Here is a 15,461-nt window from a genome sequence, read left to right as displayed (position 1 = left end):
AGATATTAAAGTCTCAAGTGAGATTCGATTTTTTGAATAAAATTCAATTGTAAAGCAAAAAGGGCATGAAAATATTAAATAATCAATTTTTTTATGCATTCAGTCGAAAGTGGGAATAATGTGGTTTTAAATGCAGAAAACTGCTTCTTAATAGCATTGTTGGTTTGGTTACTGTGCGCCATTACAGACACAGTTATCAAAACAGTTTCGTTCTTTGAAGGTTCTTCCAAATAACAATGCAACCAAATGCAAATTTTGCAAAACATTGATGTAGAAAATAAAAACTTTGCATCCGATTATTATTAAATAAGGTGTACAATAACATAGGACCAACTTTGTTGAAAATAAATAATAACAAGATTCGCTAGAGTCGAAAATCTGTATCAATGGAGCAAAAAATATGAAACTTTTTAATATGGCCATCTATATGGATTAAATTTTGGATGAAAAATGCAATTAAAAGTAAATTTCTCTTCTGTATCATTCAGAGAGCAATATTCTACTACTCTGGACAATTTTTTAGCCGAATCCGTGATGCTATTGCAACACAGGACTAAAACGAACATTTTTTAATAAATTCTATGAAAACAAGGCAACTTACTATATCATCCCAAGTAACACACTTGTCACCGAAGAGTCACGGCGGCGCAGGTTTTTGTTGCGCAGAAGTCACTGTGACTTACTTCTAGCAAGTATGTGTTTATTTGTTAGAAGTAAGTCACAGTGACCTCTGCGCAACATAAATCTGCGCCGCCGTGACTCTTCGGTGACAAGTGTGTTACTTGGGATGCTGGAGATTGCTTGGTGCATTATTATTGACCAACTATTGAGCTTTACTTTTAGTAGAATAGTATAAGATTCCAATACATTAAAAACTTCAGGAAAATGTACATGTTAAGTATGTGGAAAGTTATGTCGAATTTTGAGAAATGGGGTTTTATTGATGTTTTACGAAAACCGCTTTAGTTACAGAATAAAGAACAATTTGGTTAATGTTATATTTTTCCTACATTTGAGAATAACTATAGGAAGTTATGCAAAAAACTGATAATGGTTTTATTGAAAAATAAAAAAGATATCGCACAAGCAAGTTGTCCGTTTTATAAATTTAACGGTCCTTATCAGATTCAATGCATGGCTTTGAAGACAACTTTTTGTTGCATTGCGCTTAATTTGGAGTGTCACTGTATCTGTAGTTGCTGAGTAATGCACCTACATACGATGAAACTATTTTGCACTCTCTCCATCCACGTTCTCAATCAATTGCGCCGTTCTACAGTTAACCGAGCAAGCATGAATCGCACGTAGATGGACGTTCGCGGCGTGATGCGGCTGAAACAGCTTGTGTGCGTTCTTTATCATCTGTTTTTATATCAATCCGCTCGCTCGCTCGCTCGCTCAGCTCTCAGAAGTCGCATATGAGGTCGCGGTGTGGGATAATTTTCTCGCGTGCATGGTAAAGACACTTCGGTACCGACTAGCGGCAAGTATAGCCAGGCAGTGTGCGATACGACGTTCGGTATGTGGATCTACTTGTTGATTGCCGTAATCACACTTTCGGTTCTTCTGGTGCGCAGAAAGTATTCTTTCTGGGAACGCCATGGAGTGCCCTACATCAGGCCAACGTTTCCGTTCGGGAACATTCGCCCCGCTGGGAAGCGAGTTCATTCCTCCCAGTTGATGACCCGCTACTACCGGGAGCTCAAAGGTAAGCATCAGTTCGGAGGAATCTTTTTCTTCACCAACCCGGTGGCCTTGGCGCTGGATCTGGAGTTCATCAAGGATGTACTGGTGCGGGACTTTCAGTACTTCCACGACCGTGGGATGTATTACAACGAACGGGATGATCCCATTTCTGGCCATTTGTTCAACCTCGAGGGAACTCAGTGGACTAATTTACGTAAGAAGTTGCTGCCGACATTCTCGTCGGGCAAATTGAAAATGATGAGCCCCACTATCATCTCCGTTGCTGAACGGTTTCAAGAATGTCTTGAAAAGTGCATAGCTGTGGATGCGGAGATCGAGATGAAAGACCTGCTGGCGCGGTTCACCACAGACGTCATCGGAACGTGCGCCTTCGGAATCGACTGCAACAGTTTGAACGACCCGGATGTGGAGTTCCGCAAAATGGGTAATAAAATGTTCGAACTACCCAGCGGTAGGATATTCAAGTTCTTTTTCATCTCAACGTTCAAAAACCTCGCGCGAAAAGCGCGAATGAAGTCCGTTCCCGAGGATGTGTCGGAGTTCTTTTTCAATGTCGTTCGCGAAACTATCGATTACCGCGAGAAGAGTCATGTCCAGCGGAATGATTTTATGAACCTGTTGATGCAACTGATGGAGAAGGGTGAGCTGGAGGGCTCCGACGAGAAGGTAGGCACGCTAAGTATGAACGAGGTGGTGGCGCAAGCGTTCGTATTTTTCCTCGGCGGATTCGAAACGTCCAGCACAACGATGTCGTACTGTTTGTATGAGCTGTCGCTGTACGAAGACATTCAAGAGCGTGCCCGAGAGTGCGTACAGAGTGCTATCACAAAGCATGGCGGCTTCAATTACGACGCTGTGATGGATATGGACTATCTAGAACAGTGTATTAACGGTAGGTTTCCGTCAGTCGGTAATGGTATCCAGCTTGTTTACAAATTCTCTAATCTATTCCGTAGAATCCCTGAGAAAATATCCACCGGGTGCAAACTTGGTGCGATGTGCAACAAAAGACTATCATGTGCGCAATTCCAGCATGGTGTTCAAAAAGGGAATGAGTGTGATGGTCCCGATCTATGCCATTCATCATGACGCCGAGTACTATCCGGACCCGGAACGATACGATCCGGACCGATTCAGTGCCGAGGAGGTTTCCAAACGTCCTCCGTTCACTTTCATGCCCTTCGGGGAGGGTCCTCGTATCTGTATCGCGGCTCGATTCGGGATGATGGAATCGAAAATAGGGTTGGCGGCGCTGTTGATGAATTTTAAATTTTCCAAGTGTTCCAAGTCGATTGTGCCATTGGTGATTTCTAATAAGCATTTTGTGCTGACCCCAGCTGGGGGATTGTGGTTGAAGGTGGAAAAGCTTCAGAAGTAGTAAGGGGCACATAAATCTCGAAATTATTTATTATTCGGTCTAAGATATTTTGTGATGATTTCGTCTTTCATAATTAGTAAAGCATTAATAAAGAATAAGTTAGACTTTAAGGTGTATCATTTTCGAAAAAAAGCTTCCAAGCCAACGTACATGTTGCACGAATAACTTCCATGCAACGATTGAAAAATTCTTTGACTTTCTACTCACATTTTGAGTAACGCTAGATTTTCACCCCAAGGAACAATCACTTATTTAGCTAACGTCGCAACGACAATTTTATTCAACATTATATTGAACAACAATTTAACAATCTGCAATAACAGCTTGTAATTAGGAGTTATTAAAGCAAAACTGGAGAATTTATCAAGCAATATTCTCGGCTAGCGCGACACTAGCTTTACTATCTGTAGAAACCTGAGTTATATCAGTACCTGCATTCAGCTATAATAACCTGTTGAAAACAAAAGTAAATTTATGTGCAGATACAATTTTGCTGACCCAGTTTCATTTTTTCTCATCTTAACATATTTATAACTCACAAACTTTTCTAAAAGTTTCCTCAATTTGGGATTTGAACTCGTGATCTCCGAATCGTCCGTCAAATGCCTCACCGTCTACGCCATCCTGGAAAAGGCTCGCTCAGAGCAAATCATCATCTCAAAGCAGTGAAAGATTATTACACATTAGGATTTTTGGAATGTTGGAAAAAATTTTGATAAAAAAGTAATGGGTAACGCTACAAACTTTGAAATTGCTACGAAAATTAGCAAATGTTTATTTTTTTTTTGCATCAGTGTACAACAGATGTTATACATAAATTTAATACTGAAAAACTGCTTTATTGCCAGAATTTGAGCGAAGGGTGATAATCGAACAAATAAATCAGAAATTCGTTTATGTAGCTTCCTATTAAGCCCATAGCCATAATAGCTGAAGTAATATAAATCAAAAGCATTTGTTCGACTTATATAAACAACAATAATCAGCTATTGTAAACTGTGGAATATAAGTTGTTTAACATGTAGAAAAAAGTTCTTATTCAGCGAACAGTAAAGCTTATATAGACAAATCGAACAAACAAAAATTGCTGACGTTTGTTAAGCTTATACTTAAATCGATGTTCGCGCAAGTGCCGGATATTCTATTATGGCTTATTTAAAATATAAATAACTTCATTTTGGCATATTATCCAACATACGTTTTTATTCAACTAAGATTGTTATAAACAAGCAATAATACAGCATGCATGCTTATTTATGACTTCGAACCGTTACTTGGGACATCGACCCGGTTTATTAACCCTACCCGGGTATTTCTCCACCGTAGATAAATTCCCAGGTAACATTAAGGTGACATGTTCAAAATAAAATATAAAAATTTGATTTTTTAAGAATACGGAAAAACTTAAATACATAATATTATTACCAATCTTGATACTGAAAATAGTGAATCTTTCATAACATTCAAGAAACAATAGCATCATCCTGTTCTCTTCAATCCTTATGCCTTTTCGGCGCCTATCTAAGGCTGGTGCCCTTGGTGGGAGCCAACCTGGCCAACCACACGGTACGGCTCTGTTACTGAGAGAAGCATTTGAAGAGTCTGTTGCAGCAATTTCTACTGCAATCGTGCTGACGGTTTTATTTTTAAATAAATATTTGGAATAATTTCATAGGAACTACTTAGACAAACTTTCAAAAGCATCCATGAGGACATTTCAAAAAGAACCCTTGGAGAAATTCCTGGAGGAACAAAGCCTGAATGAACCTTTGGAAAATCCTTGAAAGAATCCTTGCAGAAATAGCTGAAAAAATTGTTCTGGAATTCCCAAAATAAGCTTTGTATAAGATACCGAAGCAAAAGAAGCTACTGGGGGAATTTCTAAAGCAAACTTTGGAAGAATTCTTGGAAGAATACATGAGATAATTTTAGAAGGAATCCTTAGAGGAATGTGTGAATATTTTTTGAGCGGAGCACCTAAAGAAATCCTATGCAAGAATTTCTAAATAAATTGGCATAACGTCCTAACTGGGACAAAGTCTACTTCTCAGCTTCATAGTAATGTTTTAAGAGAACTTCAACACTTATTGACGAAAACTTTCCTCTTCCTTCCTCTAAAGTGTGTTGGGAACCCCTGTCACATATACAGTGTCGGACAAAACAATATGACCACTAGCCATTTTTCATACAAAATGGCCAAGTTTGACGTTGTGATGCTCGATTTCTAGAGAACCGATTTGGCTGAAATTTTGACCGTCGCCATGGAGCTACGTGAATTTTGATTTGTATTTAATTGATTGAGTTCTGTATACTACATCAAAAGTTACAGATATACGATACGACAATAGGACGACTTTGAGATTGCCATTACCAAAGGATATTTCAGAGTATCTGATGCTTGATGGTTGATATACTACTTTTTTATGGAGTTGACCACAAATAATAATCATAAAAACCTGGTGTTATTGTTTAATCGCACCGTACATTTGTAGCTTTGGAAGTAGTGGACAGAACTCAATCAATTTAATACAAATTAAAATTCCCGTAAATCCATGTTGGCAGCCAGAAATTCAGCCAAATCAGTTTACATATTGTCAAACTTGGCCAATTTTGTATGAAATAGGACCGGTGGTCTTATTGATGTGTCCGACACTGTAAAATCAATAGAACAGTGATTGACATCCTACTTTCCTCAGTGTCGTTTTGTGTGTTTCTCCCGGACAATCTCCTGTGTATATTTGGTGGCAAGGTCAACAACTGTGCAGAGGTATTGCTAGGATTCCTTAGAGGTCTCGCTAAGACCGACTCACTATTTACACCTTGTCTTCAACAATACTAGTCCGTTGTCTAGTGTCGTGCTTCCTTCAAAGAGCGAATAGCTCACTGGAAGTACTAAACGTATCCGTGTCTTCAAAGTAACGATTTTCCAAAACACCTAAAAAAAAGGAAATACACGGTAATAAAAATTGAAAAAAAAACAAAAAAAAGTAAGAAAAATGCAATTGGTTACACAAATTGATGGAAGGGCTATCTTTTCTATGTTTTTTTTTCAGAATATTCAAAAACTTGTCAGTGATATTTTTGGAAATTCTTCCAAGAGTTTCTGCAGGAGTTCCCTAAAAAAAATTTACGTCAGGAATTACTAAGATATTTCTAGAAGGTTTCTTTTTGAAAATTTTCCTGATGTTCCTTCAGAAATAGCTTCTGAGATTCCTTTGGAGATTCCTCCAGGAATTTTTCCAGGTATTCCTACATGGGTTTTTACTGAAGTACTTTATGAAATCACATGAAAATACTGAAGTAGTTCATTAAGTGCTACCTGAATTAATTTCTAAAGAAATCGCTGGAGATACCTCTAGAGATTACAAGATTTTTTTCAATTTCTTGAAGAGATTCCTGAACATAATTTTCTGATGTAATCGTTGGAGCAGCTCCTGGATGAATTCCTGAGAAGTACCAGGAGGAACTCCTTGGAATGGCTATGGAGGAATTCCTAGAAGATTTTCATAAACAACTTCTACAGGAGTTGAAGGAAAAAATCAAGAGCTTCTGAGAAAATCCTGAAGGAGCTTTCAAAAAAGACCCTTGAATAATTTCTGAATTAAACCTTGGAGTAATTTCTTATTTCCTTGAGAAAATTTTTGCGGGATTCCATGTAGAAATTGCGGACAAAGGTACTGGAGAAATTCTTAAATGAAATTTCTGAAGGAATTCCTGGAGGATGTTTTGAAACAAACCTTGGAAGAACTCCTGAAAATACTTCTGGAATAGTTCTTGTCAGAATTTCAAGCAAAATGGTTGAAAGGTTCTAGTGGACAAAAATCCATTTTCGGTGGAAAATTTAGCAGTACAAATCTGGAAAAATTCTTGAAGGAATCACAGAACAATAAGAAATTGATTGATTTTTTTTGGAGAAATCTCTGAAGGACTGCCTAGAAAACAGGAGAATATTTTGTAGTAATTCCAAGTTGAATTTCTTCAGTTATTCCGGGAGAAACGCCGAAAAATAAATTCTGACGTGATTTCTGCAAAAAATCCTTAAAAAATCTCTGGAGGAATTCATGAAGGGTCTCCAAAAAAAAAATGAAAGAATACATGAAGAAATAGCTCAATAAAACCCAATAGAAGTTTAAGATTCCAGCCGCGAAGAAATATCTGTGGATCTTCTGGGAAGCCCCGTGGAGGAACTTCTAGAAGAGTATCTTGACAATTTTCTAGAAGAATTTCTGAAGAAATGTCTAATTGAAGTGCTGAAAAAATGGAGGAATATATTTCTGAGGGAAGCTTTCGATAGAGGAAGTTTTAAGAGGAAGTTAGGAAATTTCTGCAAGAATTGACTTTTTGAAGGAAACTTGGAGGAATTTCCTGAGCCATTTTTAGATAAATTCCTGGGAAAACTCAATTTCTACTTCGAGCAATCTCCTAAACAACCTCAAGGAATTTCTCAAAAGTCTATAGTAAAATTTTTCTGGGGATATGTTTTATAATACCTCTGATTTCTTGTCGTTCAATCCTTTCGGATAAGGTAGGCGAAAATTGTAGTTTTGCTACAGAAAACAACGTATTCTGAGATAACGTTGATTAAGGATTAGCAATAAAAAAAATACGCCGATTGGGCTGAAGAGTCGCCGCTGCCGGTGCCTTGAATGACTTTGTACGCCACCGCCGGTGAAAAGTGCTTCGACACTTCGACACGTCGAAAATTCTCGGCGAAACAAGCATTCCCGAGCATGCACTAAACACGAAACATTGCGTATTCAAATCATTCTTGATTTTTATTCACTACCCTTTCATCAAACTCCCGTTTTCCAACATTCAACGTTTTTCACAATTTTCCATTGACTATCAAGCGATAAACTGCAACGATCGACGCGCCATCCAATTTATGGGAGAACACCAGGGGGAATTTTTAAGGCTCTTGGAGAAGTATTTTTAATATTTGCCTTTTGGATCATCAGTGAGGATTCAAGTAGACATTGTCGAGAAAATTCTCGGAGAGATTTCTGCAATTTGATAAAAAAGCAACTTTAAATCGTAATATTATTCAGTCATTGGCTTTCTCGGTCTAGGGTCAATCTAAACGGCTAGTTTTGGATTACCCGACGTTTCGGCCGGCTTTATTTGGCCTTTATCAAGGGAAAAATGTGTGTGTGTGTACAATTCAACTCCCACTGTCCGGCAGTGGTATTATGGAAGAAAGGTGTCTGCAGTTGTATGTATGATTTAATGAATTTCACACTCACAACTGAAATCATCTTTAGCCCGGGAGTTGAAAGGTGATAGCTCTGTTGGGATCCAGTGACCCGTTTCAGAATGTCTGGTTACTCACGTCCATTCCGAGGTCACTTTCACTTACAACAAGCCCCGCATGTGTGTATTACCGTTATCAAATGGATAATGATAATGCAAACACACTTCCTGCTTCAAAGGTAACCTTCGAAACTGGCGCGTATTTAGTTCAATTTGATGTAGTAACGATAATCAGAACATTCTCACCGGAATCCATCCAAGGTAGCGCTGCCATCACCATGGGAACGTCGTAACAGCGCAGATCGGCTGCTCCTCGGCATGCTATCGTCTCACCACCATCGCGCACTCATTTAGTCATCATTAGAACACACGTCACTTGACCTCTCACATAATTATGAATATGAGGCCACACTGTTTGATTCTGGAACCACTCGCGAATCATTGATTGCGTTGTGTACCGACCGATTCGCGAATCTGACGGCGTGACATATCAGCCAAAAACGCGAAAAACTCTTGCGTGAACCCCCTGCTGGCAGCGGCATTCAATCACGTACAAGACACTAAAACTCTTCCGGATGGTGTAGCGCTGCCAGCTGCTCCAGTAACATGGATTCAAGTTTGAACACAATCCTATGTTTGAACACAAATCTTCTCGAAAATGATATTTCAGACTTTCTCGCCCGCGGAAGAGCCATCCGGATGGCGTAGCACCGGCCAAACCGTCAGCGCAATCACGAACGAAATGCGACGAGGGTTTCTTTAAAAACAACCGGTTACGTTAAAAGCCAACTGTCGTAAACGAATCCGCCATAGCTGAAAACGCACACGCGATCTGCACACCAGACCATCCGTCTCAAAACTCTTCATCAGACTCGGCCTTTATCAAGGGAAAAATCAGCTTAAAATTGCCGTTGAGTACCGTCAAGTAGTGTAGTGTTCACCTGTGCAGTCCAGAAAATTTGTAAAAACTATATGTATGATAATTGCAGAAAACAAAAAGCCCACACCCCCTATGACGGCATTAAACCATAAGACAAAAAGCTGTTGACTGATTTTTCCCTTGATAAAGGCCAAATAAAACCGGCCGAAACGCCGGGTAATCCAAAACTAGCCGCTTAGATCGACCCTAGACCGAGAAGTCAACATCTGAATACTAGTACATAGTACTCCTGTCGATAATCACCTAAAATGATTCAGTCATTCACGCACTCTCATCATACTGCATCAAATTAATTGAATGTATCTGCCTTCAAAATTCAATAAAAGCGAGAACCAAACTGCAATTTCAATGTACCTCAAGAAATATTCAGTATATCTAGCACTACATATGTAACTCACTTCACCATATCCGTTTCTATATAAAACTCAATTATTCTCTCATTTCCCTAAAATAACTTAATCTCTATTTGCATATGACGATCCACTTCCTACTCTACTTACTCTACTCTATTAATCACAAACCTTCCGTTGTTCTAACCTCCCAGCACATTCCTCCCTCCACCCACAATCAGCGCAAATCCCTCCGGATTGCAATTAGTCCCCCATTATGGTTCCCAGCTGGGTTGCTGTCTGTAACCATTTTGTTTCTTCCACAGAGACGAGATGCACTGTTGCTCCTATGGTCCGGTTCTCCTGCAGTAATTCTTTAATTTCTTTATTATTTATTTATAAATGGAATTACTCCGGTATGCGCTTTCTACCTTGCCGCAATCTGACCACCAGTCAACGAGTTCAGAGCCGCTCCGAACAGCACACATTCTCGTTCAAATATGCTCAAGGGATTTCTTTGACCGCTGCTGGCTGGCTGCGGATGCCGCCGCCGACGCTGCCCAGATTACGATTAGCCCCCAAATTGTTGCTTATGCATGCTCGGCAGTCGGACCTGTGAAGCACTTTTAATACAAACCTAGAAAGACCGCACCGCATCGTGGTCATCCAGCTTGAATTCGTTCTTCAGCACTCTGCTGATAACTGAACTAGAGATGAGGATGATGATGCTGATGGTGACGACTCCGGAACGAGTGCTTAGCACATGTGGAGAAAGTGAGCCGAGAAGAAATTGTTATTCTAATTTCCTGCTTGTATGTCAGAGAGTCATGCATATTTTATTCCGCTTAAGGATCCTTTGGGTGCACGCTCGCCCAGTTTCCCAGGCCGGTAGTCCACTTAAGAAAGCATATCGACTGCCGGTGCCTCTTCAACACTATGTATACTCTGGGATCCGCCTCTCGTCGGGCTCCGAAACGGGTGGGAAAATCAACTTGTAAGGTGATGTACGACTTGCCATAGCTCTTGTTCGCCATTGTTCGAAACTCACACCGCATGACCCTCCATCCCTGGAGGGACCCTTCCTTGATTGAGGTCATGTTCCGAATGAACTTGTAAGACATGTAGATAATTTAAACCCATGAATTAGGGTAATTGTTTTCCGAATGTCCAGAGAGAATGGAAACCACAGGATTCACCCCTGCCTGCGGCTCTGTTTGTGTTACAGGGCTTCCCCATTCATTTCCAGATTATTCGTTCATCTCACGCTATCCTTCGGAAGGTTTTCCCCATCGTAATGTAATTCACTCTGCACTCTGCTCTGCTCCCGGCTGGAACCAGGTATGCATGCTGTGCAACATACTCTGACTGCACTTAGCCTAGGTCATGTGCTTATTTGTGTGAATATGCTCACACGTATGTCCCGTGAACCCGTCTCCTTCCCGGTCGTAGAGATGATAGGGTCTGGGACCATTTGGGCAGGAGCACCTATTTTGGGCACTTGCTGCTACAACTCAGTCAATTCCAAACCGATTGACATGAATTTTTGGCCATGGCTAGATGCTGTGCCAAGCTGATCGTGTCTCAAAAATCAAGTCAATCAGTTGAAAGTTGACTGAGTTATAGCAGCAAGTGCCCAAAATAGGTGCTCCTGCCCAAATGGTCCCAGACCCTACCTTCGTTTACTTTTTTGCTGACCAAGGTCGCGGAGGAGTGCACTGCCGTGGAACATATTTTACCGGTACATTTGAAGGGGATTGCTCTGTTTACACCGGCTGAAGCTTAAAGCTTGAAGTCTTTTAGAGAAGGTGTGTATGTTGAACACTATTTCTAGCCTGGAATTGTTGGCCTTAGCTTCTGACGCATTGAACAACTAAGCGAATTCGAAAACATAACCCTCAAGGTTAACACTTTTTAAAACCGTATTTTTCACTATATTAGCGACGTAGTTAATTTATTTTCGGAAAAATATCAATATGAAGATTTTAAACTTCATGAGTAACGCATAAATCATACATTGTACAATGGAACCTTAATTTACGCCTAAAAAGTGGTAAGCATATATTGTATTGTAGTACAAAACGAGGGAGCATTATTCGGTATTTAGTGTGAAATCAAGATACAGAAAGGTTTCTGCTCCCTAGTGGAGTGGAGGCGCGCAATAGAATTTTCATTTTAGCTTGTTTTTGCGTTGAAAAGTGGTCGGTTGTTAACGGCGGTTTGTGTATATTGATCCATTGTCAAATCATATCACCAACCATAGGTGACTCCCGGACTGACAATGTACCTTACACTACTAACAAAAAAATCCTTCCTGGGACAAACGTGGAGATGCAGCGATTCGCGGTCTTTATAACAACGTTTGTCTTACTAACATTCCCTCCCATCCTCGATGACCGTAAGGACGTGGCCGGCGCTGTTATTGACCTTACTAAATTTGAGAGCTGTCGAACTGTGTACATTGAGAATAGTAAGCTAGTCCCAAGCCCTATTCATTGGTTCCTTGTGCAATTTCGATTGCTCTGGTTAATCACGGAGTAGCAACTACGAATTGTGCGGTCATCTATGCTCATGCTCATGCTCATGCTCATTTAGTGTGAAATCAAGATACAGTTCTGAAGCATAGTTTTACAAAATACACGACTTTTAAAATAACGTGTGAAAAACAAGTTGGCACACGTACAAGCATTGGCACACAGGACATTAACTGTGTACTCCAAAAAGTTCCCTGAGTACGAAACATAAGATCTATACAGGAAAAGCAACTGGAGTACTGAAATCGCCCACTGGTTCTATTCCAGCAAGATTTTCTAGAGGAATCCCATCAGGTTTTACTAGGGGAGTTCCAAGAAGACTCCAAAGAGTTCTCTAAGAATAATTCATCCTAGAATTTCTCCAAAAATATCTGATGGGATTATTTTAAAATGTCTTCTATGATTACTGGAGAAAATCCCCCAATAAAGCCTCGAAGGAGTTCATTTGAAGATTCTCCTGTGATTTGTCCAGGCATTTCTCCAATAAGTTCTTCATGGATTCCTTTAGTTTTCCAAAAAAAATCCCGCTATGACGCCTCCAGTGATCTCTCCAAGGATTTCTCTGACTTCTTTAAGGATGTCTCCATGGATTTCTCTAAGAACTGCTAAGATAAAATTACTCCGTTGATTTCTCCAAGGGTTCCTTCAGGAATTCCTCCAAAAATGCCTGCTGGAATTTCTGCAGAAATTCCTTCTACACAGATTTTTCAAAGGATCCTCTTGGAAATTCCCCAAGAATGCCTTCTTGTGGTTCCTCCAAGGGGTTTCAAAGAATCCCTTAAGAAATTCAGTCTGTGGATGCTCTAGAGATTTTTGATATTTTTTCAAGGATTTTTCAAGAAAATTTCTCTGCGATTACCTTTACAAAATCTAGCTACGATTACTCCAGGAACTCTTGATGGGATTCTTTCAACAATTCCTGTAGTTATATCTCCATGAATTTTTCCTGAGATATTTTTCCAGGAATTCGTTAAAGTATTCCTACTGGAAAACCTCTTGGGATTTTTCAGAAGATCTTGTTGGGATTGTTAAAACATTTATAATAATTGTGTTTTTTTTGTTTTCCTGGATGCTTGAGAAATCCGAAAAAGAATTTCTGGAGAAATTCCAGTAACGGTACCTAAACGAGTCCTAGAATTCTTGGAGAAAATCCAGGCGCAGGAGGAATCCTTTGAGAAATTTTGAAGGAGTCTTAACAGACATTCCTGGAGGAATCTAAGATGGTTTTCAAAAAAATCTTCCTTGAATTCCTCCAGAAATGCCTGACAGGATTCCTCTAGGAATTTTTGCTGTGATCCCTATAGCAATTGCTCCTTTGATTCCTTTAGGAATTTCTCCAAGGATTTCTCAACGAATTCCATTTGACAAAAAATCATGCTGGGTTTCCTACGGGAATTCTTACCATTTTTTCAGGAATTTCTGTTAGCATTTCTCAAACATTTCAAGATAATTGATCTTCAGGAGCTACCATGAATTCAAAGATAAATTCCAGAGGAATTCCTGAAACTATCTCAGCAGAATGAATGAATGCTATAGAGCAATTGTTGGGAAAATCGTTTGAATAATCCCTGTAAAAATCACAGAACGAACTTTTACATAATTTCGAGTGGACATTTTCAGAGGAATTTCTGAAGAAATTGATCTAGAAATTAACAGAGAAATATCAAGTGGAACTCTTGGAAAAATCCATGATGAAATCCGTTGAGCTATTAGCATTTTTGGAGGAATCCTACCAGGCATTCCAAGAACAATTTCCGGCCTTGGCGAAATGTCTGGAAAAAGCACAGGAGCAATTCCTGAAGGAACTTTATGTAGATTCCCTGGAGGAATTCCAAGAAAAATTCTTGAAGACTTCTTCTTCTTAGATACACCCGAAAATGCTTGACGGGATTCCTCTAAAGGCTTTTGCTGGAGTTGCTCCATAGTTTTTTTTTACTTCAATGATTATAATAAAAATCTCTCCAGTGATTGTTCCAAAAACCGCACCACAGATTTTACCAAGAATTCCTCTTCCGGAAGGATTGTCTTTCCTGTTAGGATTACTTCAGGAATTCTTGCTAGGATTTCTCAAGCATTTAAAGCTGGCATTTCTGCTCTTTGGAGTCTTTAAGAATTCCGGGAGCATTCCCAGTAGGAACTGCATGAAGATACCCAGCTAGACTTCCTGATGGATTTCCCCAGAAACTCCTGAACAAATTTCAGGAAAAATTCCTGGTGGAATTTCAAGTGTAGATGCCCACCAGGAAAATTTCTTGAAAAATGCTGGAACAATCCTTATAGAAATACCCAAAGAAATCACAGTAGGGAATTTTTAAATATTTTTGCAGGAGTCCTAGGATCATTCCAGAAAAAAAATGTCCTGTAATTCTTTGATAGATTTCTCCGAAGACTTATACACTGGAACCTCTTTTTATGCACATGGCTGGGACTGCATAAATTAAAAATGTGCATAAATTAAAAAAGGCATAAAAAGAGGGAAATTTATGCATAAATTAAGTTTGGGCTTTAATTAGAAAATCTAGTTTGCGAGAACAGATCTTGCTCCTCGGCAGTTGAGGTGGGGCTAAGGGGGTTTCCAGAATGTTCCCAGACAGCCCAAAAAGGGGGTTCCAAGGGGCTTCAGGGGCGTTTTAAGGGGTTGTTTCGGGGGGATTGAGAAGCCTTACAAGGGTGTTCTGTCAAGATTTTTTGGTGTTTTTATGGGATTACGGAGAATTCTGGAATATTTCAATAGTATTAAGTGGGTTTCAAGGGCGTTCCAAGGGGCTTTAGGGGCAATTCAAGGGATCTCAGGAGACTTTAAAGGGCGTTGCATGAGGTTTGAGGGGCGATGTAAGGTATTTCAGAGTCTGCTCTGAAACTTCCTGAAATGCCTCAAAAACCCCCTTGAACCCCCCGGGGACCCCATGTAACGCACTTGAGAGGCTTCGAAACCCTTGAGAACTTCTCCGTAACGCTACCGTAACGCCTCTGAATACCTCGAAAATGCTCTGAAACGTCTTGTAATGCCTCCAAAATCCCTTTTAAATCCTCTCGAACCCCATGTGACGCACCTGAGTGGCTCCGAACCCCCCGAAAACTCCTCGTAACGCTTTAGTAACGCCTCTGCATCCCGCCAAAAATGCTCTGAAACGTCTTGAAATGCCTCCAAAATCCCCCTTAAACCCCCTCGGGCCCCATGTAACGCACCTGAGAGGCTCCGAACACCCCGAAAACTCCTCCGTAACGCTTCCGTAACGTCTCTGAATCACGCCGGAAAATGATCTGAAACGTCTTGAAATGCCTCCAAAATCCCCCTTAAACCCCCTTGGACCCCATATAACGCA

The 15,461-nt window shown here is 40.1% G+C and overlaps 1 protein-coding gene across 1 annotated transcript; it reads left to right on the top strand.

Annotated features, from left to right (window-relative positions):
- The first annotated feature begins 1,427 nt into the window (after positions 1–1,427).
- On the top strand, positions 1,428–3,189 carry LOC109398259 (probable cytochrome P450 6a14). Its single transcript, XM_019670581.3, has 2 exons — positions 1,428–2,599; positions 2,664–3,189. The coding sequence occupies exons 1-2, from the start codon at positions 1,522–1,524 to the stop codon at positions 3,083–3,085; spliced, it is 1,500 nt and encodes a 499-aa protein (XP_019526126.3). The 5' UTR covers positions 1,428–1,521; the 3' UTR covers positions 3,086–3,189.
- Positions 3,190–15,461: the final 12,272 nt, after the last annotated feature.

Source organism: Aedes albopictus, chromosome 2 (genome assembly GCF_035046485.1).
Source record: "Aedes albopictus strain Foshan chromosome 2, AalbF5, whole genome shotgun sequence".
Classification (NCBI taxonomy): domain Eukaryota; kingdom Metazoa; phylum Arthropoda; class Insecta; order Diptera; family Culicidae; genus Aedes; species Aedes albopictus.
This window is presented reverse-complemented; position numbering and strand designations above follow the sequence as displayed.